The following is a 23,784-nucleotide window of genomic DNA, read 5'->3' on the forward strand; positions in this document are numbered from 1 at the left end:
TATCTGTACCTTTTCTCCCAATACCGATTCTCATATTTCTCCCTCTTTTGGGTGCGATCGTTCAGCCATTGCGTTCATCTGTGCTGCCAAGCTACGTCTATTGGGAACAACTCACGTCTATTGGGAACAACTCACTAGACACTTCCCTCTAAAAAATAAATTCGTCCAATTTACGTCTTCAAGAAATGACGTCATGATAGAACAATGTTTTATCATAAATTATAAACAACGCTTTGTTCTTCATTGTTCTTTGCAATTTATCGCGTAGCTATCTTATATATTTGTATATATCTATGTCAATTGTTGTGCTTTGAGGTTTTCCATGTGGATAGCCATTGCCATTAAGTTCTGAGAAATCAGGTGTCTTAAAATTGCAAGGTTTCACCGAAGTGGTAAACGTCTGAGACCTGTATCACTCCAGGCTTTCCTCCCACATTAAGCTGACACGCCGTGATATGACAAGAATACTGTTAAAAGCGGCATTAAACCCAACTCACTCACTAAAATTGCAAAGGTTTCATTATTTTTTAAACATGGCTATTACCGTATTTTCTTGAGTATAGTGCGCACCCATGTATAATGCGCACCCCCCTCTAGCGGGTTCAATATTTTGGAAAAAAAGAAATTTGAATATTATGCGCAGAAATGTTTTTACACCGTACCCTTTCAGCGAAGTCCGGCAAACGAACGGGTGCTGAGAAACTTCCGTCAGTACAAATTCGAAATTTGAGATAAAAAATCACCAGACATGTTTATTTACCGTTTAAATAGTATTTATTGTTCTGCTAGGCATTGTTTTATATCTAGGGATTAAGATTACCTTGTGTATTTTCTCGTAAACTAAGCCGGAAACAGCAATCAGCTGTACACACGTTTTCTTGGAATCGACCGGTGATTCGGTCAAGACACACCCAATGATATAACTTTACAGGATTTTTAATGCAAGGATCGGCAACAATTGTATCTCAAACTATTTTATTTATCAGGAATAATATATTCCATTATTTTCTTAATTAAATGCAGCCTTTACTAAACATATTTAAAATAATAATAACCCTAAGCGAAGCAGCTGATCGCTATTCCCGGGTATTATTTTTTACATGGAACATGTCTGACCAGTCACCGTCAAGGCTCACGCGCACGGGATCACGTGAGCGCGAGAATTTCATGTTGACATAAAATCGTCAAACAAAAACAAATATGACTTTTAACGAGTCAAAGTATGTCATTTATGATATATGTATCCATTCTCAGTCAACTAAAGTTCGTTTCAAGGCGTCAATAGCGGTATTCTGACCGTGGTTGCTGTTAATAACGGTGAGTTGTGCGATCTTCCGATCGCTTCACACACGATTTCGCCGAAATTAATAAAAACAATATTATAAGGAATTTTGAATAAAATTAATAAAGTAAGTTACAAACATAAGTCCAGAAATACAAAGAACACTTTTTATAGACAGACAGTGTAATTACATAATTATTTTGCGTATTTCTGTATGGATTTGTTGACATGGTATTTCCGGTGTTTCGTGCTCACGGTAATGTCTTTCCATGGGGGAAAAAAACATCCAAACTCATAATTCGTGTATAATGCGCACCCCCTTCTACACAGCTGTGTTTTTTGGAAAAAAAGTGCGCACTTTCATGAACATAGGAATCTGAAATAGGCCAGCATGCACGTTAACATTATTTTCTTGTATGTTCAGATGAAGAGTACCATCTTGTATGTGTCATCGGTACTGTATGTGACTTGGAGGAGCACGCTGACTGTTGCTCTTCACCGCCGCTACTTCTACGACATCATCTACTACAGACTCAATGTGCTGGACAAAGCTATAGATAACCCGTATGTACTTTGCTGTTTCTTGTTCTTACAACATTTTGTTGTCACTAAATGTTCCGACCTGCCTGAGAAGCAAATTTTGATTGTTAATCTTGAGTGTATGTACATAAGACTAAAAAACAATAATAGTCTTGGTTCTCTGGCATCGCCCACGTCATCTTAAAGTCTCCCACACGTTTTTTTTTTCTTTCCATTTTCCCCCAAAATCTAAAAATCCTAATACTTAAATACAATGTGATCCAATTTAGCACACAGTTACTTCCCTTTCCATGTGCACTGCTTTACTGCGTATCTTGTTTTATGGTCATGGCAGCAATAGGAGTTTGTATGCTTGTTTATGTAGGGAGGCCCTTTCGCTTGTTGATGGTACACAACTGTTTATTTGCTTACTTACTAGTTTGAACAAGCAAACAAACAAACAAAAACACACCACCAAACCACACATTATTTTTAAAAGTCATTGCCTGAGAACCAGTTGTTTTCTTTTTTTGAGCCTAATGCTAATCATCTATCCCTTTTCTTTCAAATTATGTTTTATGATTTTAAGTCTACTTTTCATTGCACACTCATGTTTCCAAACACCAATATATGTCCATGATGACATGTTTACACTTGCTGTATATAAACAACAAATTCTACCATTTTGTATCTTGCAGAGATCAGAGAATCACGCAGGATGTGGACAAACTATGCAATTCCTTCAGTTTGATAATTGCCCCCCTGATTATCTCCCCTTTCACCATCGGCTTCTACGTGAACCAAGCTGTCAAAGGGTATGTGCACTTTCTTACCATTGGCTTGTATAGGATTCTACTCTGGGCCATACCACGTTCATCTCCCGAGGCAAGGGAGTTAACTGACTATAAAAGTCCAGTTTCCACCCTTGCAGAACTAGGCTGGTATTATGGAGTTACATTTTGGCTGGACTAACGAATCTATGCATAGTCCAATCAAAATCGCGCAAATAATCACAAAATCTAGTTCGTAAACTGTCGTGCAGATTTCGATCGACTGCAGTATTTGCAAAGCATGTGCATTGCCAACTCGTTGTGAACAGATATTATTCTAAATCTTTTCATGTTTTTCATCAAGGTGCTCATGTGATATGATGCATTTCGTGATGTAAGATCCGTTTTATCCCAATGTAGATATTGATTATCAATCAGGTCGTCCTGACTGGGCGCCACCATTTTGTGTGAAGCTAGTGGAAGTGATATGAGAGTTGGAATCTGATTGGTCCATAGGAGAGGCTTAGAAGGGACATAACTGGTAATAGCCAATGGTGGCGCTACGATCGAGCTCAGTAATTTAAGCCTAGTTTGGCAAGGGTGGAAAGTGGACTTTTAAAGTCAGTTAACTCTATTCCCTGGGGGAGATGTACCACGTTGAAAGATGGTACTTGTTGTTTCCCTGCCTGGTACTTCTCTTTAGGGGCTAAAACAAGGACTGGTTGGCACTGAGTCAGTATAATGTGCTTGAGTGGGTATTCATGTTAAACTGCGGCATGGCATCCATCTCCTATGGCTAGCATTAAAAAACAGCATTAGTCATGACAAGCAGCCACACATTAGCAAGCACGCATTCACAAGCACACATTCACATACATACTTGTGTGCATCTCACCACTTCTTGGAGCATAGAAGGCCATTATGGCTGTGATGTCTTGTCTTATCTCACAGTTTCATTCAGTAATTCAATGAAGGTTTCTGTGAGCATTGTAAGTGAGGACTTGTCAAAAAGTGGCCATTTGGTCAAGAAATTCATCTTCTAAAATATAGATCAAAAGTAAACACTAATAGATACAAATAAAATATTAAATGTTAGTATTAAAAGGTCATAATATGAACAAATATTCCAGTGAGCGTGGAATGTATAAATCAGGTCACCTGTTGGATGTATAAATCAGGTCATCTGTTGGTTGTTTCAGCACTGGGTACATTGGTCCAGTGAGTGTGGAATGTATAAATCAGGTCATCTGTTGGATGTATAAATCAGGTCATCTGTTGGATGTATAAAACAGGTCATCTGTTGGATGTATAAATCAGGTCATCTGTTGGATGTATAAATCTGGTCATCTGTTAGATGTTTCAGCACTGGGTACATTGGTCCAGTGAGTGTGGAATGTATAAATCAGGTCATCTGTTGGATGTATAAATCAGGTCATCTGTTGGATGTATAAATCAGGTCATCTGTTGGATGTTTAAATCAGGTCACCTGTTGGATGTATAAATCAGGTCATCTGTTGGATGTATAAATCAGGTCATCTGTTGGATGTATAAATCAGGTCATCTGTTGTATGTTTTAGCACTGGGTACATTGGTCCAGTGAGTGTGGAATGTATAAATCTGGTCATCTGTTGGATGTATAAATGAGGTCATCTGTTGGATGTATAAATCTGGTCATCTGTTGAATGTATAAATCAGGTCATCTGTTGGATGTATAAATCAGGTCATCTGTTGGTTGTTTCAGCACTGGGTACATTGGTCCAGTGAGTGTGGTGGTTTTCTTCATCCTGGCGACGATCATCAACAAGTTCCTCATGTCCCCCGTGGTGAGGTCCGTCTTCCAACAGAAGAGGAGGGAGGGAGACTTCAGGTGAGACTCACCTTCCTACATCCAGTGTAGTGTGACAGTGTTTAATTATCCTCCGGACCTCTGAATATGTTATTCCTAGGGTCCATATAAGAGATACAAAGCTCCAGCCATACCTCACAATGAAATGTTCGACTAGATTTAGATCATTTAAAACAGTAATAAAAAAACTTGTTTATTAATTAGGTTTGAAATCTTTGAATCTAGGGTTTGCCCTAGACATTAAAAATTGGGAGTCATCGTGACCACCAACTTTTCAGATTAGGAGTCATTCATCAATTTTTGGGAGTTATATTAACTAATCTCAGAATCTCGCTATCAGGATGAAAAATGAAGTTAACATAAACAAGGAAAGATTTTAACTTTTTATATTCTTCATAATTTTAACTGTAGCATAAATGTATTTGATTCACAAAGTCAAGTTGCACACTATTTTAATTCTACCTTTCACCAGTCTTTCTGGAACCATGGCTTGCTCAGTGTTTTGTAGTACTACTGACTGTGGGGCGGTCGGGTAGCCTAGTGGTTAAAGCGTTCACTCGTCACGCCGAAGACCCGGGTTCGATTCCCGACATGGGTACAATGTGTGAAGCCCATTTCAGGTGTCCCCCGCCGTGATATTGCTGGAATATTGCTAAAAGCGGCGTAAAATCATTCTCACTCACTCACTCACTACTGACTGTACTGAATATACACTGTTATTATGTAATATTTAACTGTAAGTTCTTGAACTGAATAATCTGACAGACATCATTACTATTATCCTAGCAACTCTTGCTTCAAGTTTATACAAGAATGATAATCTGAATTGCATTTACTTCCGCCTCTGCTTTTGCCTCTGAAAAAGACAGACACCTCTATCATAGTCGGCACTGAACAGTCACAAAAATAAATTATCAGCAGGTTTTAATAATGTTATTACAGTGTTCCCTCGTTATTGCGCCCTTCAATATAGCGCTAACTGTGTTAGCGCAAACGGTAAAGCATGGCTCCCAAAATTTACTAACATTTTCAAAACACTCAAGTTTTCCAATGACACGATGTTTTCCCCATCTCAGAAAACATTATCAGCTGATCACCGCGATCACGTAACACCGAAAATACCTGTCAACAAATCCGAACTGAAGTAAATCTACGCAATTTAATCCTATTGTTAAAATATCTGATAATTAAAAAAATCATTCTTATCTGGACTAATGTTTCCAATATGTTTTAATTATATTCAAAATTTCATTCAATAATAATAATATTGTTTACAATAATTTCGGCGAAATTGTATGCGAAGTGAGGTAGATCGCACAACTCACCGTTATTAACAGCAACCACGGTTAGATTACCGCTGTTGACGCCTTGAAACCAACTTTAGTTGCAAGAGAATGGATACATATATCATAAATGCCGTACTATGACTCGCTAAAAGTAACATATGAGGCAGTTTGACTATTAAATGTCAACATAACGTTTTCGCAATCGAAATACGTGTAGCGTGTGAAGTGCCTACGGTGACTGGTCAAAATCGTACCATACATAAAAAAATATCCTGCATAAGATTTGTACCAAAGTGCTACGCTTATGGTTCTTATAATTTTAAGTGTATATAGTGGAAGCTGCAACTACAATAACACGTTTTTTAAATATATTATTCCTGTTAAAATATTAATTTCAGATACAATTTCTTCCAACCATTGCATCAAAATTCTTTGAAGTGGTATCACTGGGTACCTTTCAACTGAATCACCAGTTGATTGGGAGGAAATGTGTGCGCAGCCGATTGCTAATTTCCGGCTTAGTTTACGAGAAAATACACACGGTAATCTTAATCTCTGCAATTAAAACAATTGAGGGCAGGAAGTACATTTTAAATGGTAAATCATCATTTTTAGTGGTGTTTTATATCAAATTTCATCTTTTTGTTGATCGAGTTGGTTATAGCTGTTTATTCATCTGAAGGGATACGATGTGTGTGTTTTTTTAAAGCGCATATTAGGCCTAATACTCGATAAATCTTATTTTACACTATGAATCATAAATAACTTCTATTCAAATCTTTTGGGAAACTGAAAAGTGCAACGTAGATCGTGTTAGGTAGGCAGAGCATGTATACTGTTTTGTTGGTCGTCTACCACCTGCGACTCGACCTTCGTTAAACCGCTGATCATCTATAAGGCTCATCAATTATTTGGACACCGAAGGTAGCGTTGTAGCGAGGGATCACTGTAATACAGTGTATTTTCTTTCTGACAAACGGAAAGGTCTCAATTTACTAATTGTAATGACTGTTTCATTGTGTCAGCACTGACACAGTAGAAAATTTTTCTAGCGTATTTTCAATTATTTATGCGTCAAATACGCAGGTTTTCTGCGTCAGGCGAAACCTGTGAATCTCTGGTAAACATAGTGAATTAATTCCATGTAGCAAGTTTTATATTTGCTTCATTCAAGGCATAGTTTGTTTTATTTAAGCATCGAATTCATGCATTTGTGCATACTGAATGAATATTTATGAGTTATGTAAAGCTTCCATCAGTTGTAATGTCAAATGACATCACAGCATTTGTCACCTTGATTTTTAGGCTCGGACACAGTGTTGTATGTATTGATGGAAATTACGTCTTGTTATTATGGAATCTTTAAATGAAAATGTTTTCATCATACTTACATAGCAAAAATCAACCTGTGAATATTCCGGGGTAGTATAGGTCTTCAGCAACCCATGCTTGCCGTAAAAGGTGACTCTGCTCGTCGTAAAAGGCGACTAACGGGATCGGGTGGTCAGACTCGCTGACTTGGTCGATGCATGTCATCGATCCATATTGCGTGGATCGATGATCATGATATCAATCACTGGATTGTCTGGTCCAGACTCGATTAATTACAGACTGCCGTCATATAGCTGGAATATTGCTGAGTGCGGCGTTAAATAACAAACCAACCAACCAACATAGCAAAAATCACATAATGAATTATTGATACCCTGTATTTGAAGATCAGGTACGTTTTAGTTAATGTGATTGCTGGATGCAGAATCAGTGCTATTATATGTGGCCTCTTCTCCTGTGATGCAGGTTCAAGCACATGCAGATCCGAGTTAATGCCGAGTCAGCAGCTTTCTACAGGTCAGGGGTCACTGAGGAGAAGAAAGCCAATCAGAAACTCCATGATCTTATCAAGGTCCAGCATAAGCTGATCCGCAGACAGTATGCTCTGAACTGTGAGTCTTATAAACAACATGATATTCTTGGTTTAGGATGTGTCCTGTACTTCTATACTCCTCACAAAGATGATTTCAGGGTGTAAGTGGAAAGAAGTTAATGTCACCCCAGTGTGAATTCAGGGGCAGTATAGGAGAGAGAAGTGTTTATTTAAGTCTCACTTTCTCAGAGCTACAGATAAGCTGCGTTTTGGCGTAAAATACTCCTTCCTCCCCCAAAAACATATATATTCAAAACTCAATTACTTTCAATTAACATGCTTACAGAAACGCCTGCATTAAATGAAAAACTCAAATGTTTAAACACAGCATGCATAAATCCCCAATAAAGCTTTTTCAGCATGCATGTAACGGAGCTAATTTCCAAGACACAAGTACGAGTTAGAGTCAAGCCTATTGTTAGAACCCTTTTATACATCTAAAACATTATATTTTTTTTTTAAATCTTAAAATGTTTCCTCACTTAGGGAAAAACCCAATAGAGTGATAGATATTTGAGTGAAAAAATATTGGTTACCCAATGAAAAATGTAATAACCCAATTAAAATAGAAACCTTTGAGTAAGAACTCAGTTGCTCCGACAGCTATCTGGAGTTCTGCTTTCTCTACAGTCATATGCAGATTACATTCTTCTTGGACTTAAGACAGGTTAAAAATACAGTAAATAGCTAAATGTACAGAATACACCTAGAGGAGACTAGTAAAATCAATGGAAACGGTTTGGTATAAATATCATTAAAATGGATACAGTACAAAAGGATACAGTACAGAAGAATAATAGCACGATTATACGTACACATGCTCTATCTTAAACACTCGTAAACACGCACGTGCATACACACACATACAAACACACAGACACACAGACGCACAGAGGTATGCACATAATACTATCAGTTCCAACATAGCGTATATGCTCTAATATTTATTTGCTAATATATTGGCTAGTGAACAATCCTAAATAGCACCCCTTTCGATTGATCAATGTACACAAGACTTATTTATTCGCGTATAATACACACTCGTGTGTTATATGCACCCTTAATTATGGGCAATTAAATTCTGGAAAAATATATCCGTCGTACATAAACATTTCAGGCTGTCAGCATAAACCACGACATTTACGATCTTTCAACTCTGTTTTTTTTCTTCACCAAAATAATATTCTAATAAGAGCCCCCTATTTCTAATTTTGAGAGCGCCCTGGGCGCTTATTACGTCGAATACGGTATACTATAGTGTAACATGTCCCAGTCTGCCATCCTTGTCTCCCTGTGTGTCTGACGAGAGCATAGCTAACCAGTTTCCCATACTTTTTCTAATTGTTACCATTAAATTCTGTTTGATTAGATTGCAATCTGGTCTCATTAACTGTAGCATTCCTGTAGTCACTGTAGCATTCCTGTAGTAACTGAAGCATACCTGTAGTAACTGTAGCATTTCTGTAGTACTTGTAGCATTCATGTAGTAACTGTAGCATTTCTGTAGTAACTGAAGCATACCTGTAGTAACTGTAGCATTCCTGTAGTAACTGAAGCATTCCTGTAGTAACTGTAGCATTCCTGTTGTAACTGTAGCATTCCTGTAGTAACTGTAGCTTTCCTGTAGTAACTGTAGTATTCCTGTAGTAACTGAAGCTTTCCTGTAGTACCTGTAGCATTCCTATTGTAACTGTAGCATTCCTGTAGTAACTGAAGCATTCCTGTAGTAACTGTAGCATTCCTGTAGTAACTGTAGCATTCCTGTTGTAACTGTAGCATTCCTGTAGTAACTGTGGCATTCCTGTAGTAACTGTAGCATACCTGTAGTAACTGTAGCTTTCCTGTAGTAACTCTAGCATTCCTGTTGTAACTGTGGCATTCCTGTAGTAACTGTAGCTTTCCTGTAGTAACTGTTGCATTCCTGTTGTAACTGTAGCATTCCTGTAGTAACTGTAGCATACCTGTAGTAACTGTAGCTTTCCTGTAGTAACTCTAGCATTCCTGTAGTAACTGTGGCATTCCTGTAGTAACTGTAGCATTCCTGTAGTAACTGTGGCATTCCTGTAGTAACTGTAGCATTCCTGTAGTAACTGAAGCATTCCTGTAATAACTGAAGCATTCCTGTAGTAACTGTAGCATTCCTGTAGTAACTGTAGCATTCCTGTAATAACTGTAGCATTCCTGTAGTAACTGAAGCATTCCTGTAGTAACTGTAGCATTCCTGTAGTAACTGAAGCATTCCTGAAATAACTGTAGCATTCCTGTAGTAACTGAAGCATTCCTGTAGTAACTCTAGCATTCCTGTAATAACTGTAGCATACCTATTGTAACTGTAGCATACCTGTAGTAACTGTAGCATTCCTGTAGTAACTGTAGTTGACCCATGGTGGGGAAGTCTTGTGGTTAAAGCTATGGCTTGTAACACTGAAGACCCAGACGTGATTCCCCACATGGTTGCAATCTGTGAAGACCGCCCATTCTTTTGTAGCCTGTGGAGATATTGCTTGAATATGGCTTATTTAAAAAAAACCCTGCACATTCACCCACTATAATTGACAATGACCTACTCTTCTTGTCTTCCAGTTTCCATCAAAGCTGCAGACTACCTGGGCAGTATTCTAAGCTACATTGCTATTGCTGTGCCCATCTTTGCCGGGAGCTACGACTCTTTGTCAGCAGCTGAGCTGTCTGCACTTATCAGCAAGGTATATGTGTATCATTGACATCAATGTGAACAACGCTCAGTTGGGTCTGCAATCTCTGTTGAAAAAAGGTTCTAAAGCACAGGAATCGTATGGATTTCTTTTGGTGTATGAATTTTTTTCATGATTCCATTTTTTAGCAAAATGTGAACAGTATTGTACTCATATGGAAAGACTTCGATAAAGTTGATTTTCTTTGCATTTTTTAACCAACTGATGTCATGGAAGAATTTTATGCCTGAAAATTTAGACATTTGAAACCTAACGGCCTTGATTCTGGTTACAATTACCATGGAATTGGATACTAAAAAAACCGTGCAGTTTTCATTTCCTAGTTGTTCAGGGGGCCCAGGTGGCCCAGTCGTCTAAGGCGCCGCGACTCACTGTGCAGAGTTGCGTCCCTTGGGCACTCCAGAAACCTATGATCGTGGTTCTAAACCCAGTTCGCCCGATTATGTTTCTAAGTTTGTCAGCACCATACCCGTGCTCGTGGGTTTCACCGAAGTGATAAATGTCTGAGACCTTCATCACTTCAGGCTTTCCTCCCACATTAAGCTGACACACCTTGATATAACTCGAATACTGTTAAAAGCGGCGTTAGACCCTATTCACTCACTCACTCTTAGTTGTTTACTGCATAGCTTAGATGCAGTCAGAGGCAAAGTTGGAAGACTATTTCCTGCACAGTTGTCTCCCTTACTCTGCAAAGCGTTCACTCTGTAATTTTGCATTTTATTCACATACATATCATATAACGGTAGTCCACAAACTAACCATAATTCAAGGAAGTAACCATGGTAACTTAAGCAACCACTTTCATTTTTGACATATATTTGGGAACAACACAACTACCATTGTTTGGTTCATCAAATCAGTTCACACCTCAAAGATACTATGGTAACTGGCATTATTTGCCTGATTCATTACATTCTTTATTTAAGGAATACATGAAAAATCTATTTCGGTAAACTTATCTTGCTTTGAAAAGACATTTGGAAAAAAGGGAATGTTGCGATTATGGGAAACATGTGGAATATCACTCATATGAGCATCCAGTAGTAGACTTGAGTTGGTACGGACGGACAGACGGAATCTTGGTATAACTATATACCCCCGACATTTTGTCAGGTGTATAACCAAGATTCCGTCCGTCCATCTGTCCGTCCGTCCCAAAACTTTGTCCCCACGATTTCTCTTAAACTATTCAGGGGATTCATCTCAAACTTAGTACATATAATCTGTGTCAGATGGAGGGGTGCAGTCAAAAGAAAAAAAATGTTTTTATTAATTTTCCATTTTTTTATGAATTTTTCAAACCCCCACGTCCGTCTGAAAACTTTGTCCGCGCGATTTCTCTTAAACTATTCAGTGGATTCATCTCAAACTTAGTACATATAATCTATGTCATATGGAGGGGTGCAGTCAAAAGAAAAAAATTGTTTTTTTCATTTTTCCATTTTTTAATGAATTTTTCAAACCCTAGGCTAACCCTATCCTAGCTGTTTAATTTGTAACTACTGACACACTAGGCGGGTCGGGGGTATTAGCCACGCTCACTTTTGCACTTGTTTAATTCATGCTCTTGGGTCTGGAAGACAGACTGAGGGAACATATGTGATAAAGATTGTTTACTGCATTTACACTGAACCTGAAGTGACAGTGGGGCAGTCGGGTAGCCTAGTGGTTAAAGCGTTCGCAGGCCACGCCAAAGACCCGGGTTCGAATCCCGACATGGGTACAATGTGTGAAGCCCATTTCTGGTGTCCCCCGCCGTGATATTGCTGGAATATTGCTAAAAGCGGCGTAAAAACCATGCTCGCTCGCTCGTATATTATAGTATGTCCAAATTAACATTCATCACTTTATTATGCCTAAAAATAATAGTTTTGGTTCTCAGGCACCGCTCGCATCATCATAAAGTCTGCTGCACGTTTCATTTTAATTTCCATTTTCATTGCCTTTTTTAAAAAAAAGAAAGAAATCTTAAAAACTTTAAAATAATGCGATCCAATGTAGCACACAGTTACTTCCCTTTACAAGCACACTGCTTTACTGCGCATCTCATGTTTTGGTCATGGCGGCAATAGGAGTTTGTATGCTTGTTTATGTAGGGAGGCCCTTTCCCAGGTTGATGGTAGACAACTGTTTATTTCGTTCAATACTAGTGTGAACACGCAAAAAGAAAGAAAATGCCACTACCCGCCAGAACTTTATTTTCAAAGGTCATTGCCTGAAAACCAATACTTTTATTTTTTTTAAGCCTAATGCAATCAAGGGGCACCCAGATTTTGTTTCATTAATGTCATTATTGGCTTTTTTTGTCAACTTGAAAAATATTACTATTTTTGAGTCCCTGTTCTCTGAGAAAGGTTTTGGGTTTTTTTAATATTATTTTATTTCTTTTTGGAGTACACAAACAATATGTTTACAGAATATAGTTCATATGCAATCTTAAATACATACAAGTTACAAAGTATATCTATAGATGATAACAAACAAAATCTATTCCAGTGTCATATTGTTGGATTGTGCAAGTTCGTGGTTTTAAACGAATAGGTGGTGACGGACAGACCAAAATGTCATGAACTGTGTGTATTTACATTGTGAATATGATATATTTCTGTCGATGTAATATGAATCGGTTATTTCTTGTTTGATGTGTAGGAAATTTGGTTTGGAGTCGGAAAAGTTTGATTTGAATATGTTTTGCTTTGTTACAGTTAGAATATGATTTAATACATCATTTCGTTTTTGTTGATATCCTAATAAAATTGCCAATTTTGAAAATTCTAGTTCTATTCCATTCCTTTGATCTATTTTGTATGGTTGTTCAAGATATGTTTTACAATTTTGCACTCAAAAAACATGTTTACTAAGGTTTGTTTTTCTCGTTTGCAAAAATTGCAAAGAAATGATTCTTTATATCCCATATTGTACAGTAACTCTTTTGTTGGTATAATTCTGTGAATAATACTGTAGTGGAACCATTTTTATTTTTATTTGTTTTGTTCTCTGAGAAAGGTAGCTAGAATTTCCATTACTTGCATCTCCTGATGTTTGAGTGTCGTCAACTCACTTGCTGTTTCTGTGCTCCAGAATGCGTTTGTGACCATCTACCTCATCAGTTGTTTCACCAAGCTCATCGACCTGTCTGCCAAGGTCACAGACATGGCTGGCAACGCTCACAGGTCAGTGTGTTACACTGTGTACCACAGGTCACAGGAAGTATGTTACTCGAGTTTTACATTTAGTTTTCACATCTTCGTGTTTCCAATATCTTGGCAGATTTTGGCCAATAGATAAGTTACATTTTCATTAGAGTTAGAGACCCGGGAAGATCCTGGGTAGAATAGGTCTTCAGCAACCCATTCTTGTCGTAAAAGGCGACTGACACTGCTTGTTGTAAGACAGGAATAATGGGATCCGGTGGTCAGACTCGCTGACTTGATTGATCCATGTCATCTTTTTCCAATTGCGTGGATCGATGCTCATGATGTCAATCACTGGATTGTCTGGCCAGACATGATTAATTACAGATCGCCGTCATATAGCGGGAATATTGCTAAGTGCGGCGTTAAACAACAAACAAACAAACAAACATTAGAGTTATAGTCCAGTGTATTTTTCAGGTACTATATGGACAGAGTGACAGATATATAGTATTTTATTCGCAATGGGACCTTCTGCATGTTATAGGACTACGGTATTCGACGTAATAAGCGCCCGCTCTAATAAGCGACCACGGCGATATTTGCTAATATATTGGCTAGTGAACAATCCCAATTAGCACCCCTTCTGATGGATCAATGTAAACAAGACTTATTCATTCGCGTATAATACGCACTCCTGTGTTATATGCACCATTAACTATGGGCAATTAAATTCTGGAAAAATATATCTGCCGTACATAAACATTTCAGGCTGTCAGCATAAACCATGAAATTTATCTTTCAACTCTGTTTTTTTTTTCACCAAAATAATATTTTAATAAGAGCCCCCTATTTCTAATTTTGAGAGCGCCCTGGGCGCCCTGAGTGGGTCGAATGCGGTATATGTTTAGAAAGAAACCATAGAAGCGTGTACACTGAACGTAGACACTTTGTTTCCGGCTGTTTTTATTGACTGTTGGATATTGGGCATAGTTGTCTCCATGTATGTGTCATCTCATCTTCCCGAGGCAAGCGTGTCCACTAGCATGTATCAAAGCCAAGTTAACAAGACTTCGATACAGGCTAGTGGACGCTCTTGCCTCGGTAAGATGGTGTCATCACAACCTGTATATTTCTGCCAGGGTTGGAGAGCTGTTCGAAGTGCTGGGTCGGTTAAAGGATGCACAGTCCGAGGACTACAGTTTCCTGGAGGAGACAATGCCCAGGTGAGACTAATGGCCGACAGGTGCTGAAACTGTCCTTGTTCCGGAGATCCATTTTTTTATAAACTGCAAGTGATTCGTAGCTTTTGATTTGTTAACCAGATTATTATACCCCCGACAATATGTCGGGGGTATATAGTTTTACCAAGGTTCCATCCGTCCGTCCGATAACTTTGTCCGTGCGATTTCTCTTAAACTATTTAGGGGATTCATCTCAAACTTACTACATATAATCTGTGTCATAAGGAGGGGTGCAGTCAAAAGAAAAAAATTGTTTTTATTAATTTTCCATTTTTTTATTAATTTTTCAAACCCTAATGTCCGTCTGAAAACTTTGTATGTGCGATTTGTCTTAAACTATTCAGGGGATTCATCTCAAACTTAGTACATATAATCTGCGTCATATGAAGGGGTGCAGTCAAAAGAAAAAAATTGTTTTTATGAATTTTCCATTTTATATGAATTTTTCAAACCCTAATGTCCGTCTGAAAACTTTGTCTGCGCGATTTCTCTTAAACTATTCAGTGGATTCATCTCAAACTTAGTACATATAATCTTTGTCATATGAAGGGGTGCAGTCAAAAGAAAAAAATTATTTTTATGCATTTTTCAAACCCTAACCCTATCCTAGCTCTTTGATTTGTAACTACTGACACACTAGGCGGGTCAGTGGTATTAGTGAGTCACGCTCACTTTTGCACTTGTTTGTTTGCATTTATGTGACCATAAACCTAATAACACGATAGGCCATGCCCATTAACAGACTGCTGTTTCCTGATTGGCTGATAATAGAGTGGGAGGGGCTTGTGTTGCATTATTGCACTGATCAAGGTAATTTATTTTGTATTGTCTACAGTTAATGATTAAATAAGCAGTGTAAGTTTCTATAGTTTGCTACGTGGATGTAAACACTGTGCTCACCCATTTTTATGTTAATGTATCCATAAATGTTAATTCTTATATAGACAAAATATCAAAGACCTCAAAAGTGGCAATGACTTATGATAATGGTTATTTTATTGAGGAAAGATCCTCCGTAATTCCTCATTGTCTCATATTGTATTTTGGCTCATGATGGAAATATATGATTTTTCAGTTGTTGATATTACCTTTTGGCGGCAATTTGGTTAAAAAATACATCAACTGAAATAAAGATCATCTGTATGCAATATTATGAATACACAAAGCGATTTAGAAAGTGGTCAAATGTAACATGAGATTCAACCCCAAAAAGTACTGGAATTTTTAATTTACTAAGAAAGTTGTATCCAAAATATAACATTGGTTACATTTGACCACTTTCTAAATGGCATTGTGTATTCATACCTTTCAGCCATGAGAGCCATGCCAATTTACACTTGTCGGAGGGGTACACAAAGTATGTGATCTAGACTACCAGTTGTCGGACTTTCATTTTTGTGGATCGCTGACTTTGTGTGCTGGCGATGAGGTGCCTCACTCTGGCAGTGTGGGTTCGAATCCTGGATCGAACTCAACCCCCCAAAAAACAAGAATTTGTACTTTACCAAGAACGTGTTGCCCCAAATATATTATTTGTTATATGCAATAATAGTCAAATGTTATGAGTGAAGTATTAACTTTGATGTGTTCTGTCTGTTTAAGAATTAACATTTATAGAGATACCTGTGTGCTCACTGGGAAAATCACTGTACTTGTCTGTCTGTCTTGCTGGGGGGCACGGGTGGCCCAGTCGTCTAAGGCGCTGCGATTCGCTGTGCAGAGTTGCATCCCTTGGGCATGCCAGAAACCTATGATTGTGGGTTCGAATCCCGGTTCACCCCAATTATGTTTCAAGGTTTGTCAGCACAATACCCGTGCTTGTGGGTTTACCAAAGTGGTAAAACGTCTGAGTCCTGCACCACTTTGGGCTTTCCTCCCACATTAAGCTGACACGCGGTGATATAACTGGAATACTGTTAAAAGCGGCGTTTAACCCAAGTCACTCACTCACTGTCTGTCTTGCACCTGTCGTCTCCTCCAGTTCTGATCTGGTGCCTCTCTCTGACGTTAACCTTGACACTGACAGAGAATTCCTTGAGGATGCGGCTGACACAGTGTCCCAGACAAACACGGCACTCAGACTGCAGGACGTCACATATGGTCCACCAAAGTCATCCCAAATACTGTGTAGAAGTGAGTACTAGACATCTGCCCGGAGAGCACAAGGTTCAGAGATTCGATCCCTGGGCATGTGTTAAAAAAGAAACCCGTTAAAAGATGGTGCTTAATTGCCCTGCCTGGCACTCCGGATTAAGGGGATGAAAACAGGACTGTCTGGTGGGGTATGGGTGGGGTATTAATGTTTAACTGTGACTTGGTATCTGTGTGGGCTAGCACTATAAAACCATCCTGAGTGCAGACTAATACAAGCACACACACGCACACGCACACGCACACACACATGCACACTCAAAACATAGTGCAGTTTAAGTGCATTAATCTTGATCATGACATTAAACCCCATTTCACCCCACCTCATCCAGAAGTGAGTACAGAAAAGTCGAGAAGGGATATAAGAATGGGTGCTGTCTGTCCTTCCGACTGTTTCCAGATCAGAACTCAATAACCATGAGAGATATCTTAAACAAACTTGGCACATTGATAGGTCTAGTGAATATTGATAGGTGAACTGGTGCCTTTTGATTGTTGGGGATTTTATAAAAAAATATTTTTCATGTTTCCTTGCAACGACTTGGACTTGGAATGAAAATGGCGGTAGTGCACTGTTCCAGAGCAGATCTTGAAAAACGAATAATATTTTTTCACCAAATTTGACACATAAATAGGTGTAGTGGTATACTGATGTCATTTGAAAGTTTGGGATTTTCAAAAACATTTCAAGTTTCCATAGCACCGACTTTGACGCTGAATTGGTGGTAGTGCTTGTTCCTGGAGGGCTAATGTCTTGTACACAACATGTCTTATTGGTGGGGGATATGATTCATGCTTGTTTTACTTAAGTACCTCCTCCCAAACCTGCACCCTCAATATCAAATCGCCCCTTCGTGCCATACTGTCATTGGGGTAAAAGTGAGTCGGTGTAGCTGTGCTTTTAATTAATTCATTCATTCATTAAATGCCAGATTCATCTGTTGATGTAATATTCTAGCCTGCAGACAAAGGAGCTGTTGGGTGACCTGAATCATGTAGTTGGACTGCCGATCGCCTGGGCCAAACTATTGTAATGGGTGTATAGATGTTGTTAATGTATTCTTTAAGATTTCATTTTGTTACTGATGGTTATAAGGTAAATCATTCAAACCATTTATATTCATGTGTCTGTTTCTATTAGAACTTAGGTCTTCAGCAATCCATGCTTGCCTTAAAAGGCAACTGTGCTTGTCATAAAAGGCGACTAACGGGATCGGGTGGTCAGGCTCGCTGACTTGGTTGATGCATGTCATTGATCCCAATTGCATGGATCGATGCTCATATCAATCACTGGACTGTCTGGTCCAGACTTGATTATTTACAGACCGCCGTCGTATAGCTGGAATATTGCTGAGTGCGACGTTAAACAACAAACAAACCAATCTTTTAGAACTCTTTGTTCTCAGCCATCATCCGACTATTTCCAGAAATCACAACTAAGCCTGTTCTGTTGGATGTGTTTAGATCTGAATTTCCAGCTGGAGAGCGGGATCAACATCTTAGTTACTGGCGACAGCGGTTGTGGGAAGAGCTCCCTGCTTCGAGTCATCAATGGCCTGTGGTCAAGCATTACTGGTACGTTTCTTTTAATACCCCCGAGTCGGCCCCGATAAAATGTCGGGGGTATATAGTTATACCAAGGTTCTCTCCGTCCGAAAACTTTGTCAGCACGATTTCTCTTAAACTATTCAGTGGATTCATCTCAAACTTAGTACATATAATCTGTGTCATATGGAGGGGTGCAGTCAAAAGAAAAAATTGTTTTAATTAATTTTCAATTTTTTTTGCCTTTTTTCAAACCCTAACGTCCGTCTGAGACCTTTGTCCACGCGATTTCTCTTAAACTATTCAGTGGATTCATCTCAAACTTAGTACATATAATCTGTGTCATATGGAGGGGCGCAGTCAAAAGAAAAAAATTGTTTATATTAATTTTCCATTTTTTTATGAATTTTTCAAACCCTATCCTAGCTATTTAATTTGTAACTACTGACACACTAGGCGGGTCGGGGGTATTAGTGAGCCACGCTCACTTTTGCACTTGTTAAATATTCCCCTGGTTAAGCGATTAAAATATATCCCTTGAAAAAATTATTTTGTACATGTAGTGGTTTAGTTTGCTGGTTGATAGATTTAAGGAAGAGGGGTGGTCGGGTAGCCTGGTGGGTTAAGCGTTCTCTCGTCATGCCAAAGACCCAGGTTCGATTCCTCACATTGGGATATTGCTGGAATATTGCTAAAAGCAGTGTAAAACCATACTCACTCACTCACTTTAAGAAAGAGTTCAGCCAAATGGAAATACGAGTTTCCATGTGAAAAGCATTTTGGTGGGCCATTTTTGTAATGGTCCAGGCATGGAAAATGATTTTGATCCATGACTTGCCAGGACCATATTCCTACTCATGAATGATTGGTTACATTGAGATGGTAACATGACTGCTAGGCTTCAAAAAATAAAAGAATTGGTTCTCAGGCAATAACTTTTGAAAACACATTGCGGGCGGGGGAAGGTGGTTTTTTTTGCTTGCTCAAACTAGTATGTAAGCAAATAAACAGTTGTGTACCATCAACCTGGGAAAGGGCCCTCCTACATAAACAAGCATACAAACTCCTACTGCCGCCATGACCATAACACGAGATGTGCAGTAAAGCAGTGTGCATGTAAAGTTAAGAAATGGTGTGCTACATTGGATCGCATTGATTTTGAGTTTCAGGATTTCTTTCTTTTTTGAAAATGGAAATAAAAACGAAATGTGCGCAGTTAAGCAGTGAGCATGTAAAGGGAAGTAACTGTGTGCTATAGTGTATCTCATTTTGTTTAAGTATTAGGATTTTTATATTTTTTTGTAAAATGGAAATAAAAACGAAATGTGCAGTAGACTTTATGCTGATGCAGGCGGTGCCTGAGAACCAAGACTATTATTCTTTTTAGCCTTTGGTATTATTATTGTTATTGTTGTTCTTCTTCTTATTGTTCTTGGTATTGTTGTTGTTGTCTTCATCATCATCATCATCATCATCATCATCATCATCATCATCATCATCATCATTTCCCACATGAAGCTGACATGCCATGGTATAACTGAAATACTGTTTATGATGATGTAAAATACAAACATGTTTTGCAGGACATGTGGCAAAAGGATCCAAGGCTGTTTTCTACCTTCCCCAGAGGCCCTACTTCACTGACGGTACTCTGAGGGAACAGGTATGTATTTGTGTTACGAAGATGTTTATTACTTTGGGTCCTGAAGTATTGATTATAAAAGTATGGAAAGTTGTTAAGGTGGATAAAGTCAATCCTTGATGGTGTTCTTCAGTGTGGGGCGCAGTGGAGTAGCCTCATGGTTAAAACGTTCGCTTGTCACGCTGAAACCTGGGTTCGATTCCCCACGTTGGCACAAACCATAGACACCCACTCACTCTACAGTGTGTGTGGCAGTATAGACGTGATAGACATGTTGCAAGTAATTTAAGTCTTATTCATTCATCGCTTCCCTGGAATATTTGCTAAACGCGGCAAAATACAATACTCACTCACTCACTCTACAAGGTGTGTGGCAGTATGGACGTGATAGACATGTTGCAAGTAATTTAAGTCTAATACACTCATCCCTTTCCTGGAATATTTGCTAAACGCGACAAAAAACAATACTCACTCACTTACTCTACAAGGTGTGTGGCAGTATGGACGTGCTAGAAATGTTGCAAGTAATTTAAGTCTAATTCATTCATCCCTTCCCTGGAATATTTGCTAAACGCGGCGAAAAACAATACTCACTCACTCACTCTACAAGGTGTGTGGCAGTATGGACGTGATAGACATGTTGCAAGTAATTTAAGTCTAATACATTCATCCCTTTCCTGGAATATTTGCTAAACGCTGCGAAAAACAATACTCAGTCACTCACTCTACAAGGTGTGTGGCAGTATGACATGACAGACATTAATTAGTTCATGTCTATTCTATGAGTATTCCGTCCCTCCCGTTTAATCAGTAGATTACTGAATTATTTTGAGTGTTGAGGTCTTTTCGTTTATTGCCAGGGTAACTGAATACATTTTCTGTTTAATTTTTAACTAATATTTACAATTTATTCTGTGGTTAAGAATGCGTATTCTTTCTTCCAGATCATATACCCTTTGAGGAGTGATGAATGTGTTCAATGTGAGTATTGTCGAGTGATAGTTTAGTACTTTCAAGCACAATAAATGTCAGAGAGGTAACACTGCTTACTCTTTTACTGTGTTTTCTTGTGCAGTCCTCTCTGAATAAAAGACAAGAAGACCAGTGTTGATAGCGTCTGCTGTAGTATTAAATGGGACTATATAACAATGTGTCACGTACCTCTGACATTTATTTCTTTGTCATATAGAAGTTTTTGTGGAATTTCACAGCCACCGCCAGCAATTTTTCACTTGACTGTTAGATGTTATTAACATCAGAGATTATTTTTCCATGGCCTCCTTCAAATGGCCCTGGAAAATTCGTTTTGCCCCCCTGGATTTTTTATAGAAAACATTTTTCCTTGTGAAAGTTAACTTGAATAAGAAATGCATAATCTTATTTGCCCCCCCTGTCAAAAAAAGTTAACTATGGCCTTGACCTAGGGAAGTCTTTTGTGAAGGTCAAAGAGATAAAAATTATTTTTGCGTGTCTTTACAAATCCTACCACATATGATGTTGGTGCTATGTCTATCAAAGATCAAGGTTACCTTTGAGGTTGTGAAACATAACTGTATAATTGCTGTTAATTGCTGTTAATTGCTGCAATATTTGACTTGCACAATCCTAAGACATGGGTGATTGTTGAATCTTAAGAAGTTGTCTTAATGAAGGTCTGGAAGCAATGATTTTGGACTAGAATATTGCTGAGTGTGGAGTTTAGCACTAAACCAACCAATGGACCATTGTGAAACAATGCTGTATCATTTATTATCAGTTAATTACTTTTGCACTTTTATTTGCACTAGGGCAGTCGGGTAGCCTTGTGGTTAAAGCGTTCGCCCGTCACGCTGAAGACCCGGGTTCGATTCCCGACATGGGTACAATGTGTGAAGCCCATTTCTGGTGTCCCCCGCTGTGATATTGCTGGAATATTGCTAAAAGCGGCGTAAAACCAAACTCACTCACTCACTTTATATGCACAGTCCTGAGACTTTGGTGATTGTTGGTTCTTAAAGTTGTCTCAATAAGGTCCATGTCTGGAAGTTGTGATTTTGGACTGGAATGTTGCTGAGTGTGGCGTTGAACATTAAGCTAACCAATGGACTCAAAGTACATTGTACATGCGACCCGTGAAGAATCCGGGGTAGAATAGGTCTTCAGCAACCTATACTTGCCGTAAAAGGCGACTATGCTTGTCGTAAAAGGCGACTAACGGGATTGGGTGGTCAGGCTCGCTGACTTGGTTGATACATCTCATCGATCCCAATTGTGTAGATCGATGCTCATGATGTCAATCACTGGATTGTCTGGTCCAGACGCGATTATTTGAAAGACCGCCGTCATATAGCTGGAATATTGCTGAGTGTGGCATTAAACAACAAACAAACAAACAAACAAACAAGCAAACAAGCATTGTACATGCACCATGGACATGGTCTACTGGTGCAAAAACATTTTAAGCTTTGAGGAAGTGCTGGCTTGTGGGTCTGTTTCTCTAGTTAGTAAATGCCGTCACCTCTAGTTGACTCTCCGTTCCTCAGTTCTTCATGTTTGTCGTTAGAGATGACTCACAATGGCTGGTGACAGGTGATCCCAGGAAGAACTACCGGTATGCATCATTCAGCCGTAACCTGTCTGTTTTACCATACATCATGGTGTGAACATCAGTCATGCTATTAACTCACTGTGCCCTCTGACCATGCTGATAACTGCAACTGCTTAGAGCACCTCACACCCGTGAAGATCCGGGGTAGAATAGGTCTTCAGCAACCCATGCTTGCCGTAAAAGGCAACTATGCTTGTAGGAGGCGACTAACGGGATCAGGTGGTCAGGTTCCCTGACTTGGTTGATGTATGTTGTTGATCCCAATTGCGTGGATCGATGCTCATGATATTAATCACTGGATTGTCTGGTCTAGACTCCATTATTTACAGACCGCTGTCATATAGTTGGAATATTGCTGAGTGCAGCATTAAACAACAAACCAGCCAACCAAACCAACTTACTTCCAGACGGCTCACCCACTTGAATCTAGGCATCAAAGCATGTGGCTACCGGGCATATATGTTGCGCATGTTGAGGACAGGCAATACAAACTGTGCCAGCTTTTACTCATGAAAAGAATTCAAAAAGAAAAAAAACCAGCACAATTTACCCAAGTTCAATTAATTTAATACATGTACTAGGAAGATTAAAAATTGTGAGATATAGAGGTGTTATTTATTTTGAAATTTCTGACAAATGGTAGATTGCAACGAAGAATTGGTTTGTGAATATAACAACAGTTTTAATGTTCATGCACCATTTTCCCGAGGCAGGGGAGTTAACTGACTGTAAAAGTCGCGTTTCCACCCTTGCCGAACTAGGCTGACATTTCGTGGCTCGAACGTAGCGCCTCCTTCTGACCAATCCGATTCCACCTATCAAATTCTTTGCATTTCCTTCAAACAAAATCATGGTGTCCAGTCAAGACAACCTGATCGGTAATCAAGATCAATGTTGTTATAAAACGGGTCTTACCTTATTCAGTGCATCAGAGAACTTGAGCACCTTGATTTAAAACATGAAATGATTTGGAAAATATCTGTCACACCCAGTTGAAGGTTCAAATGCTTTGCAATTCCTGCAATCAGCAAAAATCTGCACAACAATTTATGAATGCACAGTTTTGATTGGGCAATGCATAGACTCGTCAGTCCAGCCAAAATATAACTCCATAATTCCAGCCTAGTTTTGCAAGGG

At 38.8% G+C, this 23,784-nt stretch overlaps 1 protein-coding gene across 1 annotated transcript in view; it reads left to right on the plus strand.

Annotated features, from left to right (window-relative positions):
• The window catches only part of LOC139442898 (lysosomal cobalamin transporter ABCD4-like), a 35,880-nt gene that overhangs the window by 5,098 nt on the left and 6,998 nt on the right, over window positions 1-23,784 (plus strand). Inside the window, exons 4-14 of the mRNA XM_071223806.1 lie at window positions 1,707-1,846; window positions 2,500-2,616; window positions 4,313-4,438; window positions 7,501-7,646; window positions 10,211-10,332; window positions 13,426-13,517; window positions 14,621-14,704; window positions 16,704-16,855; window positions 18,338-18,448; window positions 20,002-20,081; window positions 21,005-21,041. Of these exons, the coding sequence (XP_071079907.1) occupies window positions 1,707-1,846; window positions 2,500-2,616; window positions 4,313-4,438; window positions 7,501-7,646; window positions 10,211-10,332; window positions 13,426-13,517; window positions 14,621-14,704; window positions 16,704-16,855; window positions 18,338-18,448; window positions 20,002-20,081; window positions 21,005-21,041 (1,207 nt within the window). The remainder of the gene's footprint in view (window positions 1-1,706; window positions 1,847-2,499; window positions 2,617-4,312; window positions 4,439-7,500; window positions 7,647-10,210; window positions 10,333-13,425; window positions 13,518-14,620; window positions 14,705-16,703; window positions 16,856-18,337; window positions 18,449-20,001; window positions 20,082-21,004; window positions 21,042-23,784) is intronic.

The sequence above is a fragment of the Haliotis cracherodii genome, unplaced genomic scaffold (assembly GCF_022045235.1).
Source record: "Haliotis cracherodii isolate W230 unplaced genomic scaffold, xgHalCrac1.p SCAF_5, whole genome shotgun sequence".
NCBI classification, from domain to species: domain Eukaryota; kingdom Metazoa; phylum Mollusca; class Gastropoda; order Lepetellida; family Haliotidae; genus Haliotis; species Haliotis cracherodii.